Source organism: Artibeus jamaicensis, unplaced genomic scaffold (assembly GCF_021234435.1).
Source record: "Artibeus jamaicensis isolate MK-2021 breed Jamaican fruit bat unplaced genomic scaffold, CSHL_Jam_final contig_465, whole genome shotgun sequence".
Taxonomy (NCBI): Eukaryota; Metazoa; Chordata; class Mammalia; order Chiroptera; family Phyllostomidae; genus Artibeus; species Artibeus jamaicensis.
In genome coordinates, this window is record NW_026521843.1 from 26,609,670 (window position 1) to 26,624,737 (window position 15,068).

Consider the following 15,068-nt stretch of genomic DNA (forward strand, 5'->3'; position numbering starts at 1 on the left):
AACCTTATGAGTAACTATTATTATTCCCAATGTAAGTATAGTGACATTAAGACTGAGAGTATTTGAATAGTGTGCCTGATATCACACAGCTAAAAATTGCAGAGCTGACATTAATTAAACCTTATATCTTGCCTAACTGGTGTGGTTCAGTGGATTGATCATGGGCTGCAAACCAAAGGGTTGCTGGTTTGATTCCCAGTCAGGGCACATGCCTGGGTTGCAGGCCAGATCCCCAGTGGGAGGCACGCTGGAGGCAACCACACATTGATGTTTCTCCCCCTCTCTTTCTCCTTCCTTTCCCCTCTCTCTAAAAATAAATTACAATAAGATCAATAAAAATATTGAACCTTAGATCTTTCATACTTTTTTGTGATACAGTTAATGGTGTGCGCAGCACATAGAAATAACTCATTGTTATTTTCCTGTATCTTTCTAAGTGAATGTACTGGTTAAGTGTGCAAGGAGATGACATAAACAAATATAATTACTGATTAATACAAAATATCTTTCTGAATTTTTTTAGGAGAGATGTGTGAGAGGATCTCAGAGTACTTTTATAATGAAAGGCAGATTTCAATTATATATACCTTGTGTTCTTTCGAGATGGAGTAGGAGAATACATGGAATTAAAAAAAAACTATCTCACATTTTTTTCATCACAATTTCCAAGTAACTTGGACTATTGACGTTTTTGAAGAAAAAAGGCCTTATTGAAGTCTTGAGCAAATGCTGCTGTAAGTGGGAGAGGTCTTAGAGGAATTTAAGGAATGGTGTTGGAAATATCTCTAGTATGCCAAATATAAACTCTTCAGGGAAGCTGAGATTTAAGTAGTTTTCCTACTTTACAATATTACTAGTTTTCTGAGTCAGGGAAGGAAAAGTTTCATTTTAAGTTGAAGGGAATGTAATTCCCTATGGGTTAGATATTCTGTGACAGGAAAAGGGTGAAAACTATGCAGTTTTTCTGTAGGCCCAAATCACCTAATGCTGCCTTTACCTGAGGCAGCATTGCTGTCTGGGGCTTCTGGCCGCTTGACCTTCCTTTTGTGAATGTAATTCCCCGGAGGTGGTCTGGAATTCTCCCCTAGACAGGAGGAGTCCTTGGACAGCACAATATTTGCTTTTCATGTAACCACCATTACCCTATTTAAATTCCACATTCCTTCTGTCTCTCTATTGCCTCACCTAATATTTCACAGTGCCTAACGGAAATTATATGTATTCTAACAATAAGACTTTACTGGCTAATTTAAATGTCATTTGGGGGGCTCCTGACTGAAGATGTTTATTATTACAGAAGAGTCTTTTCTTTCATGGGTCCTATGGGAAAAAGTCAGGAACTGACTTGGAGAATTGCTGCCTGCTGTAGTGTGTATAAAAGTTCTGCATATTCCGTGTAGTGTAGCCAGGCTACAGCACTCGGAACACTAAGCATTAAGCATGGCGGTATTATGATTCAAGATCAGTGGTGGATTTTCTTGCGACATTTGCTGCTGTGTTCACTTTGGCTCCAGAGAACACTTCTGCAGTAATCAAAACAGTAAGTTTAGATTTTGCTACTTCATTTCGTTATTGTATTAAGTGGCCAGTTCATGAAATACTTATTTTTGTCCAGTGCCTGATATGGGCAGCAGATTATTCAAGTTTCTTTTAGTGACTTAGTATGGATTAGTTGTGGAATCAGTCCAAGCTTTACATGATGGTTTGCATTGTGAAAAGAAAAACTTACATCAGTATTTCCTGCATTGCTTTAACTGTTTTGCGAAGTTATTTTCCAGCTTGATTGATTATAAAAACAATCACTCAAAATTGAAGTATTGCCTTTCATACTATTTTTATGTTTAAACTGATTTTAGAAGTATTCTAAATTTCACTGGAGATACTTAAATGTATATTTCCATTTATGTAATGTGACACGTTCAGTATTTACGATCAAGAATATAGACTGCTAAAATGTAATGAATTTCTCTTATCAAAGTTTATATTACATTTACTGAATTTTTTTATGTGGTATTCGTTACTCCTGTCTTAATCATTGTTGTGTGACTAAATAAATACACCCAAAATCTGGGGAGAAATTGCTTAGCTTATTTCTTTTTCAGTGGTAGAATTCTGTTAGTATCTCAAATTTGGTCTCATGGTTATACCTCTATCCCTGTGTTTCCTTCTGTAATACATTCCTAGAGAACAGACAGCTCCTATTATGAATGTTAATATGATTTTAAGTTACCAGTAAAACATTCCTAGGCTGAAAGAATAGCATCCAAAGGACAGAAATAAAGACAAATGCTTTACATCTAAGAATTTTGTGGTTTACTATATTTAGGACTGATTTTCATATGGTTTCGTGTAAGTATACATTGAGTGTGGAGTTTATAAACACCAAAGCCACTGTGAGTCAACAGAAAGAACATTATGGAAGCAGAACATGATCACTCAGAGTCCCAGCTATGCCACCAGGTGGGAGCATGAGGCATACTCATGCTGAACATCGATTTCCTAACCTTTGAGAATAACAAATTCTGTCTACGGTGTGGCTGTAAAATCATGTAGTTGAAAGTTCCTGGTTCCTAAACACTAATTTGAATTTTTTAAAAGTTCTCTTCTATTTCCCGATTTAGCTTTTTTCCCTCTGAGTACTTTCCTGTTCTTATTTTTGTTATTTTCTTCAAATTGGAAGTTTTTCTCAAGCGTCTGATGATCTTTGGTAGCCCATTTACATTTAAGAATGGGACATCTGAAAAGTTGACTGGTAATTGTATATAAATGCTCAGGGCTGGTCAGCTGTTAATCTCGGATTCAGGGTGAGTGGGTAGGAGACCACTTCCCACACTATGAACCCATAAGTGCCACAGTTGTTGGACTAATGCCCTCCAAACAGTTCACACAGTTTCACAAGAGAAGAATGTTTCAGTCTTTTAACAGAAAGATGCTGAGCTGCTGGACATTCAGCACATGAGGATGAGCGGAAGGTTTCAGGGAATTAGTTGACTTATATTTTCCATTGACACCTGTTATTGTGGGGTCCACACCTCCCTCCTCCCTCTTGGTCTTCACAGGGTTCTGCAGGACAGTTAGTTCCCAGGAGGAGAAACTAGAAACCCTGTAGTCCTTATTCTAGGGTGTGGCTTCTTTTACTCTACCAAAAACAAGGGGATTAAATGAATAGATGATTATTTAGTGGTGAGTTTATGCCTCTCCCCAACCTTCTTCTCCCTTGTGGCTCCTAAAATGCTGGTAGCCATTTATCCCACAGGAAAAGATTGAAAGTCTTTTGGGGAATCTTTTTGGCCCAGGAGAAGGGAGGTAATAATGCTCACGTCAGTGGTTTCCCAACCAAAGTCTAGCCAGATTACCTAATGTTACACAGAGTTCATGGTCAACAAGCCCCTTATATGTGCCAAAGCGGTTTAGTGTCTTACCCTTGAACACAAGTAGTCATCTCATGAATCACCAGCCCTGTAAAGAAAATCTCTTACGTGAATGATTGAAAATTCATTCAGAAAAAAAATATTGCCTGTACAGGGAAAAAAGAAACAAAACAAGTAAAATTCCATTTTTGTATTCCAAGAGAAAAAAGATATTGCATCCATGAAACAAATAATATTCAGAGACTAAATAAAAACTCTTGAAAAAAATTGTTAAAGGCTAGAAGAAATAGCAAATTTAATAGAAAGTTTGGAATATAAACTTAAGGTCATTTCCTGGGAAGCAGAGAAAAATGTTAAAAAGATGGAAGACAAGAGAGGAAAGTAGAGAAATTTAGAGGAGTAGTCCAGTATGTCCAACATATGAATAATAGGAGACCCGGAGGGGAGGAAATTGATGAAACAGTACAAAAATATTCCAGATTGAAAGGGGCTACCAACTACCTAGTATAGCATAAAAATAGTTTCCCCTCAAGGGTCTTGTCATAAAATTCAGAATATATAAACCAAAGAAAAGATTCTTCAAGCTGTCAGAAGAAAATAAACAGGCTCATATAAAGAATTAGGAGTTAGGATGAATTTTAAGACTTGCAAGATCCTGGGTAATCTTTCTGAGGACTCTTGGCGAGGATGTGCTCCATTAAAAAACAGGAAGTAAGCCAAGAAAGGGGAAGGCACAGGATATAAGAAACAGGAGGTCTAATGTAGGAAAAAGGTGAAGGGCCTCCCCATGAAGACAGCTGTGCCGGGCACAGAGGGGAGCCAGTCATGCTGGTGCAGGTCAGAGGCTGTGGGAGATGGAAGAAGATGGAACTGGTAGGAAATCAGATGTGAATGAACATTCTCAGAGGTGATTTAGACAGTGGTGGGGATTCGGAGATGATGTATTGATAAGTTCATAGAAAGCTAAGTAAATAAAAAACAAGACCTTTAACTTTAGGAAGAAAAGTTAACTAGCAAAGGAAAAAGTCACCATAGTTTGCTACATCAGTGTCTTACCCAGTCACAAGAACATTAATCCGAAGGGAATATTAAACCGAAGGGAAGACACAAGCACATCGGGAGGATGGGAGTGTACCTGCATTGGTGCCCTCCAATGCAGGGAATTAGTTGAAACAAGGAAGACCTGAATCCTCATCCTCCGTAAAGGAAGCTAGAGATAACGAAACTAAACAAGTCAGCAGAAAAAAAGCATTTTCTGTTGCTTACATGAAAGTTTACTTAAGTTTACTTACTTATAGTAATAAAATAATAAAAAGGAACATAGAAAGTACATGAAAGTAAATATTAAGAAAATTGGCTAAAAGAGTGCAATTATTTTTCTTAGTAAATCTTATGGAACTAATTGATACTTTATGTGTGATTTATGGCTTTGATAAACAAAACACACAGAAAAAGTAAATCAAATTGTGAAGTAGATGGATTTATTCAGTCTTTTGAGGGGAAATCTTAATAGGATATTACCATGGAAATCACTATTTAAACAAAATAACAATTTATTTTGAGTTTTCAAAGTCTATCAAAAACGAATCAAACCTTCTGGGTTACATACTTTGAAGTTAGGTGTATTCAGGGTCAGGATTGTTATATCTTCTTGAATTGCCTCGTTTATAATTATTGACACTATTGTTAGTAAAACTTTGGTGTTAAGATCTTTTTTGTCTGACTTTGATATTGCTTTTAGTTACCCTTTAGTTGGCATATTTTTCTAGCCTTTTACTTTCAACCTTTTAATGACATTTTTCAAGTACGCTCTTTTAAATAATATTTAGCTAGATTTATTTATTTATTTAACAAATGAGATCATCTCTTTGTGTCTGAAATCATAATAAGTGTATTCTGTTTTTCTGTATCATGTTGGTAGAGCTTTATTTATTTACCCACTCCCATGCAACCCTCCACCCCTTTGATGCTTTAAAAGCTAGACAATTTCTAGCTTTCTAGCTTTCTAAGTGGTCATCCCTAACTTTTTTTTAAAAGACAGGCAAGCATAAATTCTTTATCTTGTAATAATAGAAACTGGATGTGGCAAAGAAACCTTTGGGAGGTGGTGATAATTACAAAACAAACCTGTCTGCATAGGGCAGCAATGCAGTAGGGGTTTGCTGAGGGAAAGGGTGGGAAGCCAACAGCAGTGGAGAGTTGAGTGTCAAAAGCAGGGACTGGACACTTTCTAGAACAATGAATAGCACCTTTAATTTAAACCTTAAATCAAGCTCTTGAAATTTAGGTAATCACTCAGCTTTGATGGATAGTAGAAGGTGCTAAATGTTGTATAAATCCATTCTACGCAACCAGAAAAATGTCAGGCAACCAGAAAGATTTCAATTGTCCCATCTTGTCCTATAGAGAGAACTAGTGGTTTTTCCAACATTACCATAAAATGACCTAATTTGAAAGCCTGAGGGTGTGTGAGATGGGTTAGGATAGGGTTTGACAAACTTACATTTTAGGTGGGATGATTAACACAACTGAAGGAGTTCTTTGACTTTGGAGAATAATTTTTCCCTAAACTCAGTCTGCCATGGCTTTGCCACAGTAGCAGATTTTTAATTCATCATATAGATGTGTTTTCATTAAAAGAAAAAATCAAATATATTATAAATATAAATAAGTTTTAAAGGCAAGACTCAGAATGACACTGCATCACTTCCACTGCATTCTGTGGGTCAAGGCAAGTCACAAAGGGCCATGGGCCTCACCTGTGGGTGGGAGAAGTGGCGTGTGCACAGCAGTGGGGGGAGCAGGGAGGAATTGATGGTGCCCAACTTTGGTGGCTCTCAATCCCCAACTAGTTACTATAATGCACATAGCCTGGCATTCCAGCATATATCCTTGCTTCTCCACTCTCCAGCTGACCTCACAAAGGTCACTAATGGCCTCTTAATTAACACATATATACATACATTATTTATCATACTACATATAATTTATGTATCTGTTAATGTTTTTTACCTGTTTTATATATATTTAAAGTTTTTTATTAGAGAAATTTTCAAATGTACACAAATAGCAGAATATTATAATGGACCTCATGTACCCAGGTTTAATGATTATTAACTCAGGACAAATCCTATCTCATCTGTACCCTGATCCACTCTCCCTTCCTATGTTATATTGAGGCAAACCCCAAACACATTATTTCATCCATCTGTGTATGTTTTTAATAAACAAAATAATACAAAGAAACATATTAAAGTAATCTTATATTATGTTCTATTTAATGCAACAAATCCAAAATGTTATTATCATTTCAGTATGAGTCAAAATAAAAAATTACTGAGATATTTTATATTTTATATTAGGTTTTCAAATAACATATGTATTATTGATGTGTATTTTACACTTACACCATATCTCATTTTGGACTAGCCACACTGCAAGTGCTCTTGGAGAGCACTGTTCTGTGTACTCCCTAGCCCTCATTTTCTGGACCATTTGGATGCAAGAAAACCAGTGTGGTGTTAAAATAATGTTCAAATGGCCTTATCTGTACATGCCGTACATTATTACTATCATCTTTTTGGAGTCATTCCATCAAAAGTACTAGTCATAACTGAACGGCAGCCTTCTAGTACTTGCTGAGCAGTATTTGATACTGTTTCTTAAACTAGCAATTGGTTGTGTGTTAAATATGGCTCTTTCTTCGGAATCCTCCGCATTTCTGCAAGAACTCCTGAGTATTTCAGGCAGACTGCCACCTGCATGACTTCAGATAACTTCCAAATCACTTAGACCTGCACACTTTTTAGATTTCTCAGAAAGCTAAGTCTTTTCATAGACTCTGTACTGAAGACAATTCCTCTTTCCATAGTTATGTAATGAAAGTTGCCAGACATTTTTGCCAGGTAAGTTTGTGATGCATCCCTAGAAAATAGTGCTACTTTAAATTTTCAGTGACATCAAGTATAGTGTGATGTGTAAGGAAGAACCAGTTGGAGCTGTTGCAGTACTTTTCAAAGACACAATTGTAATATCCATGTTATTTTTTTAAAAATATTAAACAAACTAATCACTCTTAGTACTGTAGGGCTTTTCTTTGTTCCAGTGTTTGGTCCCAGTCTCAGAACAACCCAATAATGCTCCTTTGTGCTTTCTCCAGTGATGAGACAGTATAAATACAGCTGATGAGAGTGCGGCACTTTCTGATCATTGTGACTTTCTGATCGACCGAAGAAGTATGACATTTGAGGTTCTACTGTTCTCTTAAAATGAATTTACTGTTTTTACTACGTGTTGACCAATAATTTGCAATTTATAATCCAGTGAAGAAAAGTGTACTGGTGAATACTCATGTGATATATACAACATTGTATTAAAAGTATCAAATCTTTGGTATTTTCTTTGATCGGTTTTTAAATATGCACTGAAAGAGCCTTTAATGTGATAAATGGTATGTAATTCATATCCACTGAACCCTTTTAAATACTCAAAGAAATGGGTGATACTGTGGGATTTCTAAATCTCTTTCAAAAGGGAAATGTGAGTTTTTATATGTTTTTTTGTTTTTCTTACTTTACAGATGCAACAGCTTGAGAGACAAGTTATTGATGCTGAACGTCAAGCAGAAAAAGCTTTTCAACAGGTATGAGATAATTTTAGTTAAAAAATGTGGTTTTCTGCCTCTAGCTATATCAACATGATTTTCCCCAAAACAATTCTCAAAATCTTCTGCCATCCCCTACACCTTATTATTTTGACTATTCATGAGCTGGATCCATAGAGAGAATGGAGAACTTAGCTTTATTTTGCCACTTAACAGGTTTTTAAAAGGATAAACATAGTTCTGTTAGGAAGTTTTATCTTACTTTTGAGAAAATCAAATATGGGTTTTTTTTGGGTAATCCTAGCCATAACAAAATGTTGTATATATGTAGTGTTCATAGCATTGGCCATTTCATACTGTTTGAAATGTTCAATTTCAAACAGTTCTTACTGTTTATTTATAGTAATAAGAACTGGAAGTAATATGAATGCCATATTCTAGAAGAATAAATGAGCTATATCTATTCAATGAAGTATTACACAACAATTATAAATAACTATTACAAAGAAAATACATGTATACTACTCATATAGAACTATGCTTAGAATTACATTAGGAAAAATATATACAAATTTTATACTTCATATGTTACTAGGTATTGGGAGGTGAGTCGAATATTTGCTCAGCCGCAAGGCCCTTCAGGGCCCTGCCAACAGCAAAGTGAGTGGTGGAGGCGACACGACCCCCGTAAGCTTTGTCCAGTGGTCTTAAACCCGTAACTTCACATTTTATGAAAAGATCTCTGTCTGATTCAGTCAGGAATTTCAAAATTATTTTTCCTCCAAGAAGTTTACGTCAAGTTTTTTATCCTTGCTCTTGTCCTCTTTCTTTGATTTGATTACGGTACTATCAAATCTTGTTTTCACCTAAAAGATTTAATTTCACACAGTAGGTTCTTTTAATGGCCTGACAAATTGCTAAAGTCCAAACTAACCAAGTCCTTAATGTTCTTAAGTGGATTATACTTGAAAAGAAAACCTTAAAACTTTATTATGTCACATTTCAACCACTGCAAGAATAGAGACTATAGTGTAATGAGCACTCAACACGAACCTCAACAGTTAGTCGCCTCATGGGTAGTTTACACCCCCTCACTCCCACCCCAGGTTGTTCTGAAACACACCCCAGACATCATATCACTTCACACATGAGTATGTCAGCAACTAATCTAAAAATAAAGACTTAAAAATCTTAACTATAGTACTATCATCACATTAAAAAACTACTAATAATTCTTTAAAACCTCAAATGTAGGTATTGGTAGAAGTACTAGTAGTAATGGGAAGGATCTGAACTTGGTTTTTTAATATTCTTCAGCTGATTGAATCAAATAGTAATATCTCCACTTCTATGTAATTATTAGCTACAAAGCCAATAACTAACAGTAAAATTATAAAATGTCACTTTCTTGCTTAAAGTTGTCCTTTGAGGATACCAGGCGCAAAGTTGTTTACTTCTTTGTGTTACATTTTTAATCACTAAAATACCATGATTGGTTGTTTTAGCCACACTGCCTTAATTAAATCAACCCCCAGCCCCCAAAAGAGTGAGATGGCAAATCTCCTGGTTTCTATATAATTTATTACAACCTGTAGATAATTTCTTTTTGTCACAACACTTTAAATTTCTTCAGTACCTATTTTTTCTGCTTCCAAAGGAATTTTTTCTTAAATACTTCATAATGAATCTGCAAGGTAATAGGAAATATAAACAGAAAGCAGATGCATTCTCATGCACCAATCATAGCAACTTTTTTTGGCCTTCACAAGATTAATAAATATTATTAAGGTAGAGTAACTGAATCCTTTGCTCTCTTTAACAGTTTCCTTGGGACGGTGGCCTATCTGCTGTTTATGTTGCTTAAATTCAGCTTGTCATTGAGCCATATCCTAAGACTTAAACTGTATTTTATATTAACCAACAAGGAATGTTTCACCACTATAAGCAAGTAATCAGCTGAAACCTGCTCAGCACTACACTTTTTAGCTTTGAGCATTCTTCTTCTTGTTTACTCATGAATGGCATCGCCTACATAACCATTAAATAAGTTGGCTATGAAAAACACCACCCATTTTTCTAGAGAAATCTTAGCACTCTTTCTACTTAATGCTATAGTACGTATTTGTTGTTCACAACTTTTGAAAGCACTGTGTGCAAATCAAGCCGGTACTGGTCACGAGTATTCCTGTGAGACAAAAGCAGCCAATGGCACATTTGGAAGACACTGATACACAGGATTCATTCTCAAGTACCTGAGTACGTGTGTACTCAAATCTACCATACCGTTCTGTGCTCAGCAAAGAGCAGTAAATAATTTCCCCTGAAGAAGTTTGCATTTTCCTTCTGTCCTTCTGGGTTTATGCACTTGTCTGTGTTTGATTGAGACCTGATAGGAGCTGGGTTTATAATTCCCTTTGAGTTTTCTACTGTGTGGGCTAATCTGCCTTTCTGTAAAGTTGGTTCTTAGTATTCATCATTTTTTGGTTCTTAATAAATGGTTACTACTCAGTCATTCTAATTTCTAAGACCTTCTAATGGTTTATTTCATCACATGGAAACCTACTTTAACCAGGGCTGTTCCTTTCTTTCCACCTTCAGTGAAAATGGTTCTGGCCTGACTGCATAAATTATAGAGCACTATGCCAAAATAATTGTATTTAAGATGTGATGAGAATATTAATTAATTTGCAATAAATTTTAAATAACTGCAGAATGGTCTGGGAGTCAACATACTCTTACAATTCCTTTCTTCGTTCTGCTTTGGGATGGTCAGACATCTCTGTCTTGTTATCGCAGTGCATGTAGAAAAACAGAACCTTCCAGTCCCCACTCAAAAATATAGTCACATCTTAATTACCTGTAGTGTGTGGGAGGGGATGAGGTCATAAATGGAAAGAAGGAAGTATCAGTAAGGTAATTACAATGGAAACAATATTTGCAGCTCCTGCTTTTTCCAAGTGTGGGCATGAAAATGGAAAATACCATATGGAGTTGCATCCGGGTCCCCAAGACTACCCTCAGGTTTGATGATTCACCACAGAACCCAGAAAAGCTGTTATACTCATGGTTATGGGTTATTACGGATAAAGGTACAGATTAAAATTAGCAAAGGAAAAATGCACATAGGGCAGAATTCAGGGGCAACCAGGAATGAACTTCCAGCTGCCCAGTCACAGTGGAGTTACACAGGCATGCTTTTGAGGATCCCACCAGTGATGTGTGAGAACACATACCAAGTATGGCCAACCGGTTCACCCAAGCCTTGGTGTCCAGAATTTTTACTGGGGACGGGGGTCAGTCTTGTCAGCATGGAATGCGCATTTGATTGACCTTAGCTCCCAAGTCTCCAACCCTTCCAGCAGCCAAAATGATACAGCGTGGCCCAGGACCTCAGGTGAGTGAACAGAGAAGGCACTCATCGTAAGTTGAATTGTTAGCATAAACCACCTGGGGTGGCCCAGTATCTCAGGTATGTAAGGACAATTTTATCACAATAAAATGGTGATAAAATTTTAAGGGCTCAGTGGTTATTTCCTGATAGCCAATCAGGGGTCAGTCCTTTCTTTGGAATGCGCAGGGTGTGAGCACCCCAAGTCTGCACAATAGCTCAGGAACCTCAGAATCAGCAAATGCTTTGGGGAGATGGCTGAGGAGTGTGCTGAGGTAGAGTAGTTCTCCTGGAGGTAGAAAAGAAAGGTAGCCTAAGGGATTCCTCTTTGGAGAATATCCTCTTATCATCGGTAATTACAAGAGTCTCTGTAATAGCCCATTTGAATTCATATACGTTTGTTATTGGTCAATCTCCGGGTAGTTAAATGAATGAGAAAGAACCAGGCTATTTGCTGTGGACTTGTGGTAAGACATTTTAAAAGGCTGCTTGGTTCTTCTGGAGGCCCCTTCCCCTTCCTGTAGGTCTTGTTCATACTCATTACCAAGAAAGGCTGATGAGTCCTGCGGAAGTCGGTCCTAACAGGACCAGGTGGCAAGTAGGTTGCCTGCAACCACTCCATGATCTCTCTCCCTAGGAGACTTTGCAATGTTTGCCAATAATTGCCTTGATTGGAAGGTTGTTTATTTAAAAACTGATGATGGATTTAAACTCCCTGGGAGACTTTGATGGTAACGAATGATTGAGTTGCACGTGACAAAGGTTCATCCAAGGAGCTCTGACTGTGGCATTCGTTCGTAAAACAAGAACACCTTTCAAACTGAACATGTTTTTCAAGGAACAAGAGTTCTTCCAAGCCAGACTTTCCCAGGACCATAGACATTTCCTAAGCAGTAACAGGATGGTTTTGTGTGGCAGCCCAATGCCTGTGGGGTGGCTTGCTCTGACTTAATCAAAAGAGACTGTAAGTGTAGGTCTGGTCATACTCACTTCTATTTTTATTCAGTTATTTTTGGTTTTCTTGAGGTTAATAGAGGTAGAAATTTTTCTTCTAGGTTCTTCGGTTGATCTAATAATTATGATTCTATTTATTTATTTTTAGAGAGAGGGGCAGGGAAAGAGAGAGAGAAAGAAACGTTGATGTTCGAGAGAAACATCAATTGGTTGTCTCTCGCGTGCCCCCAACTGGGGACTGACATGCACCCCAGGCATGTGCCCTGACCAGGAATCCAACCAGCGACCTTTTGCTTTGTGGGATAATGCTCAACCAACTAAGCCATACTGGACAGGACAATCTAATAATTAATTTGACATAAGATAGATTAACAGGGAAAACAAATTTAACTATGTATGGGAGCCCCATAAAGATGAGAATCCTAGAAGTGAACAAACCAGGCAGCTTTTATACCTTTTATTTTCCTTTGACAGGGAAACAGTAAACTTGTCAAGTATAGACAAGGCAAAGGGGCTTGGGCTTCACTAAATCAAGTGAAGAAGTAACAAGGTTTGTTTATCTAGCATTCTCAGCCCTAAATTCCTCCTGTCCGGTGATAAGGGTGCCTCTACCCTCCTGATACAGGGAGGGCACCTTTCACATGGGAGCTGTTTCCTGCTTTGAGGGGGACAAAGAAGGTCAGTGTCCTCTTGTACTGGCTGTTTCTCAAGTAACTTTAATTCGAATGATCAACATGCCAAAGTGGCATATTTGGGGGAGATATATTCTGCCCCCCTTTAGGTTTATCATCTATGACTGTATCTCTGGGACAGAAATAACCATTTTGGACGTGGTCTCTGCTCTTCTCTCTCTGCTTCTACAGCTACAAGTTGCCCTGTGTAGAACTGGCTGTACCATTCTAGCATTTCCCTTGGTGTTTACTGTCCAGCTCTTTGTCCTGCTCCAGCTGTTTTTCATGGCAGTATCTCTAAGGCCGACCTTTGTCCTTGACTGTTGGTCTGTACTTTCTGTAAAAAGCCCTCTACATGATGTTTAAAAATCTAAACCTTACAATAACTTAAAATTATCATTTGGATAGTGAAATACATTTTTATTATTTTGTATTTTATTTATTTATTTTTTTCAGGGTTTTTTATTGTATACTTTTTCCATGACCATTTAGTCCCCTCATCTTATCTACCCCTCCTCCCTGCAATCACCACACTGTTGTCCATGACCATGAATCCTTTTTCCTTTTTGCTCAATCCCTCCACCCCCTAACCTCCCCCTGACCAGCTGTCATCCTGTTCTTTCCAGCCATGTGGGTGGTATTTAAACAGGACACTGTTGGCAGCTGAGTTGAATTTACGTTTATACAGTGAACCCACAGATGAAACCTTGTATTCATGGTTAAAAAAACAAAACCAAACTAACCTTAAAATCATCCTTCTAGATGTTAATTATTTTTAAACATTAAGTAAGGACTCCTTATGACTTTCAGAGGTGTTTTTAATAGTTTAAAGTTTTTCATCCTGTTATCTTTAATTTTGCAAATACATTTTTATATTTTCCCTCTCTAGTCCTATAACCTGAAGCATTGCAAACATTATATTCTTTCTTACGTGGAGTGCGTAATATCGTAAACAGTCTACAGCACTTTATTTTCTTTCTCACTGTCAACACTCACACATCCCTTCTGAGATTTCATGTCCACATATGTTTTGCAGAAGATCCAAGCAGAGCCAATATACCTCAGATACTAAATCTGAGGCACTGCTTCACCCCCAGACACACACTTTTATCTTTTTTAGTTTTTTTTCTGTTGCCCTTATCATCTTGTGTAAAGTGCTGTATAATTTTTACATCTTTATTATACTTGTGATCTCTTACCCAGGAGAATTTAATTTCAACTCAGGCAGAGCTTTTAGTTCTGTTTCACTCCCTGATGTCTTCCCAGGCCCCAGAACAAGCCTGGTCATGGCAGGTGTTCGCTGAATATTTCTTAAACTAGTGAATCAGTAAACCCTCACTGGACATACTCTCCTACCTGTATCTTGACACTCATACTTCTAAAAATTTTTATGATTCCAACTGTGGGGTTTAAAGTTGTTTTGTTTTCTTTTTGCTTCCCATTATACACGCATTTCTATTTCGCCTAAGTTTATTTTTTCCACCCAAATACGTTATTGTGCTAGGTCATGCAATTTGAGTCTTTCTGTCACCATTCACCTTCTTTATTTTATATTCCTACTTTGTTTAAAATATGAAAAAGGCAGGGCTGGAAACTTTCTGATGTTATTCTCTTATGAAATGCTTTGCATATTATTATTGTTGTACTATGCGGTACATTTATGCAATGTAGTCATATTCTTCAAATCTCTTATGTACCCTTTTGTACCTTAAAAAAGTACCACTTGGCAAAGTAGTCTTCAGACTTTATAATTATTATATGTATTAAACTGTGCTGTTCAATAGTTTTATGATGATAACTTTTAGGAACCTATTTAATGTTAAAGTAAAATTCTAAATTTAATACTGTGATAAATTGAGTATATGCCTAATTTTAATAGTTTATCTATCTTCTGAATTTAGGTACAAGTTATGGAAGAGAAATTAAAAGCAGCTAATATTCAAACCAGTGAATCAGAGACAAGGTTATATAAAAAGTGTCAAGATCTGGAGACCTTAATACAAGAAAAAGATGACATCATCCAAAGCTTGGAACTGCAACTGGAAGAGCAGGTTAGGAAGAATTTGATCATCAAACGGTTC

At 36.9% G+C, this 15,068-nt stretch overlaps 1 protein-coding gene across 4 annotated transcripts in view; it reads left to right on the top strand.

Annotated features, from left to right (window-relative positions):
- The window catches only part of PLEKHH2 (pleckstrin homology, MyTH4 and FERM domain containing H2), a 101,771-nt gene that overhangs the window by 9,796 nt on the left and 76,907 nt on the right, over nt 1-15,068 (top strand). For 3 of the 4 annotated variants that reach the window (XM_037162070.2, XM_037162071.2, XM_053667067.1), the window contains exons 3-4: nt 7,951-8,013; nt 14,889-15,038. In XM_037162070.2, the coding sequence (XP_037017965.2) occupies nt 7,951-8,013; nt 14,889-15,038 (213 nt within the window). Of the gene's footprint in view, nt 1-7,547; nt 7,607-7,950; nt 8,014-14,888; nt 15,039-15,068 lie in introns of those variants that run through there. The other variant, XM_053667066.1, reaches the window with a different exon arrangement.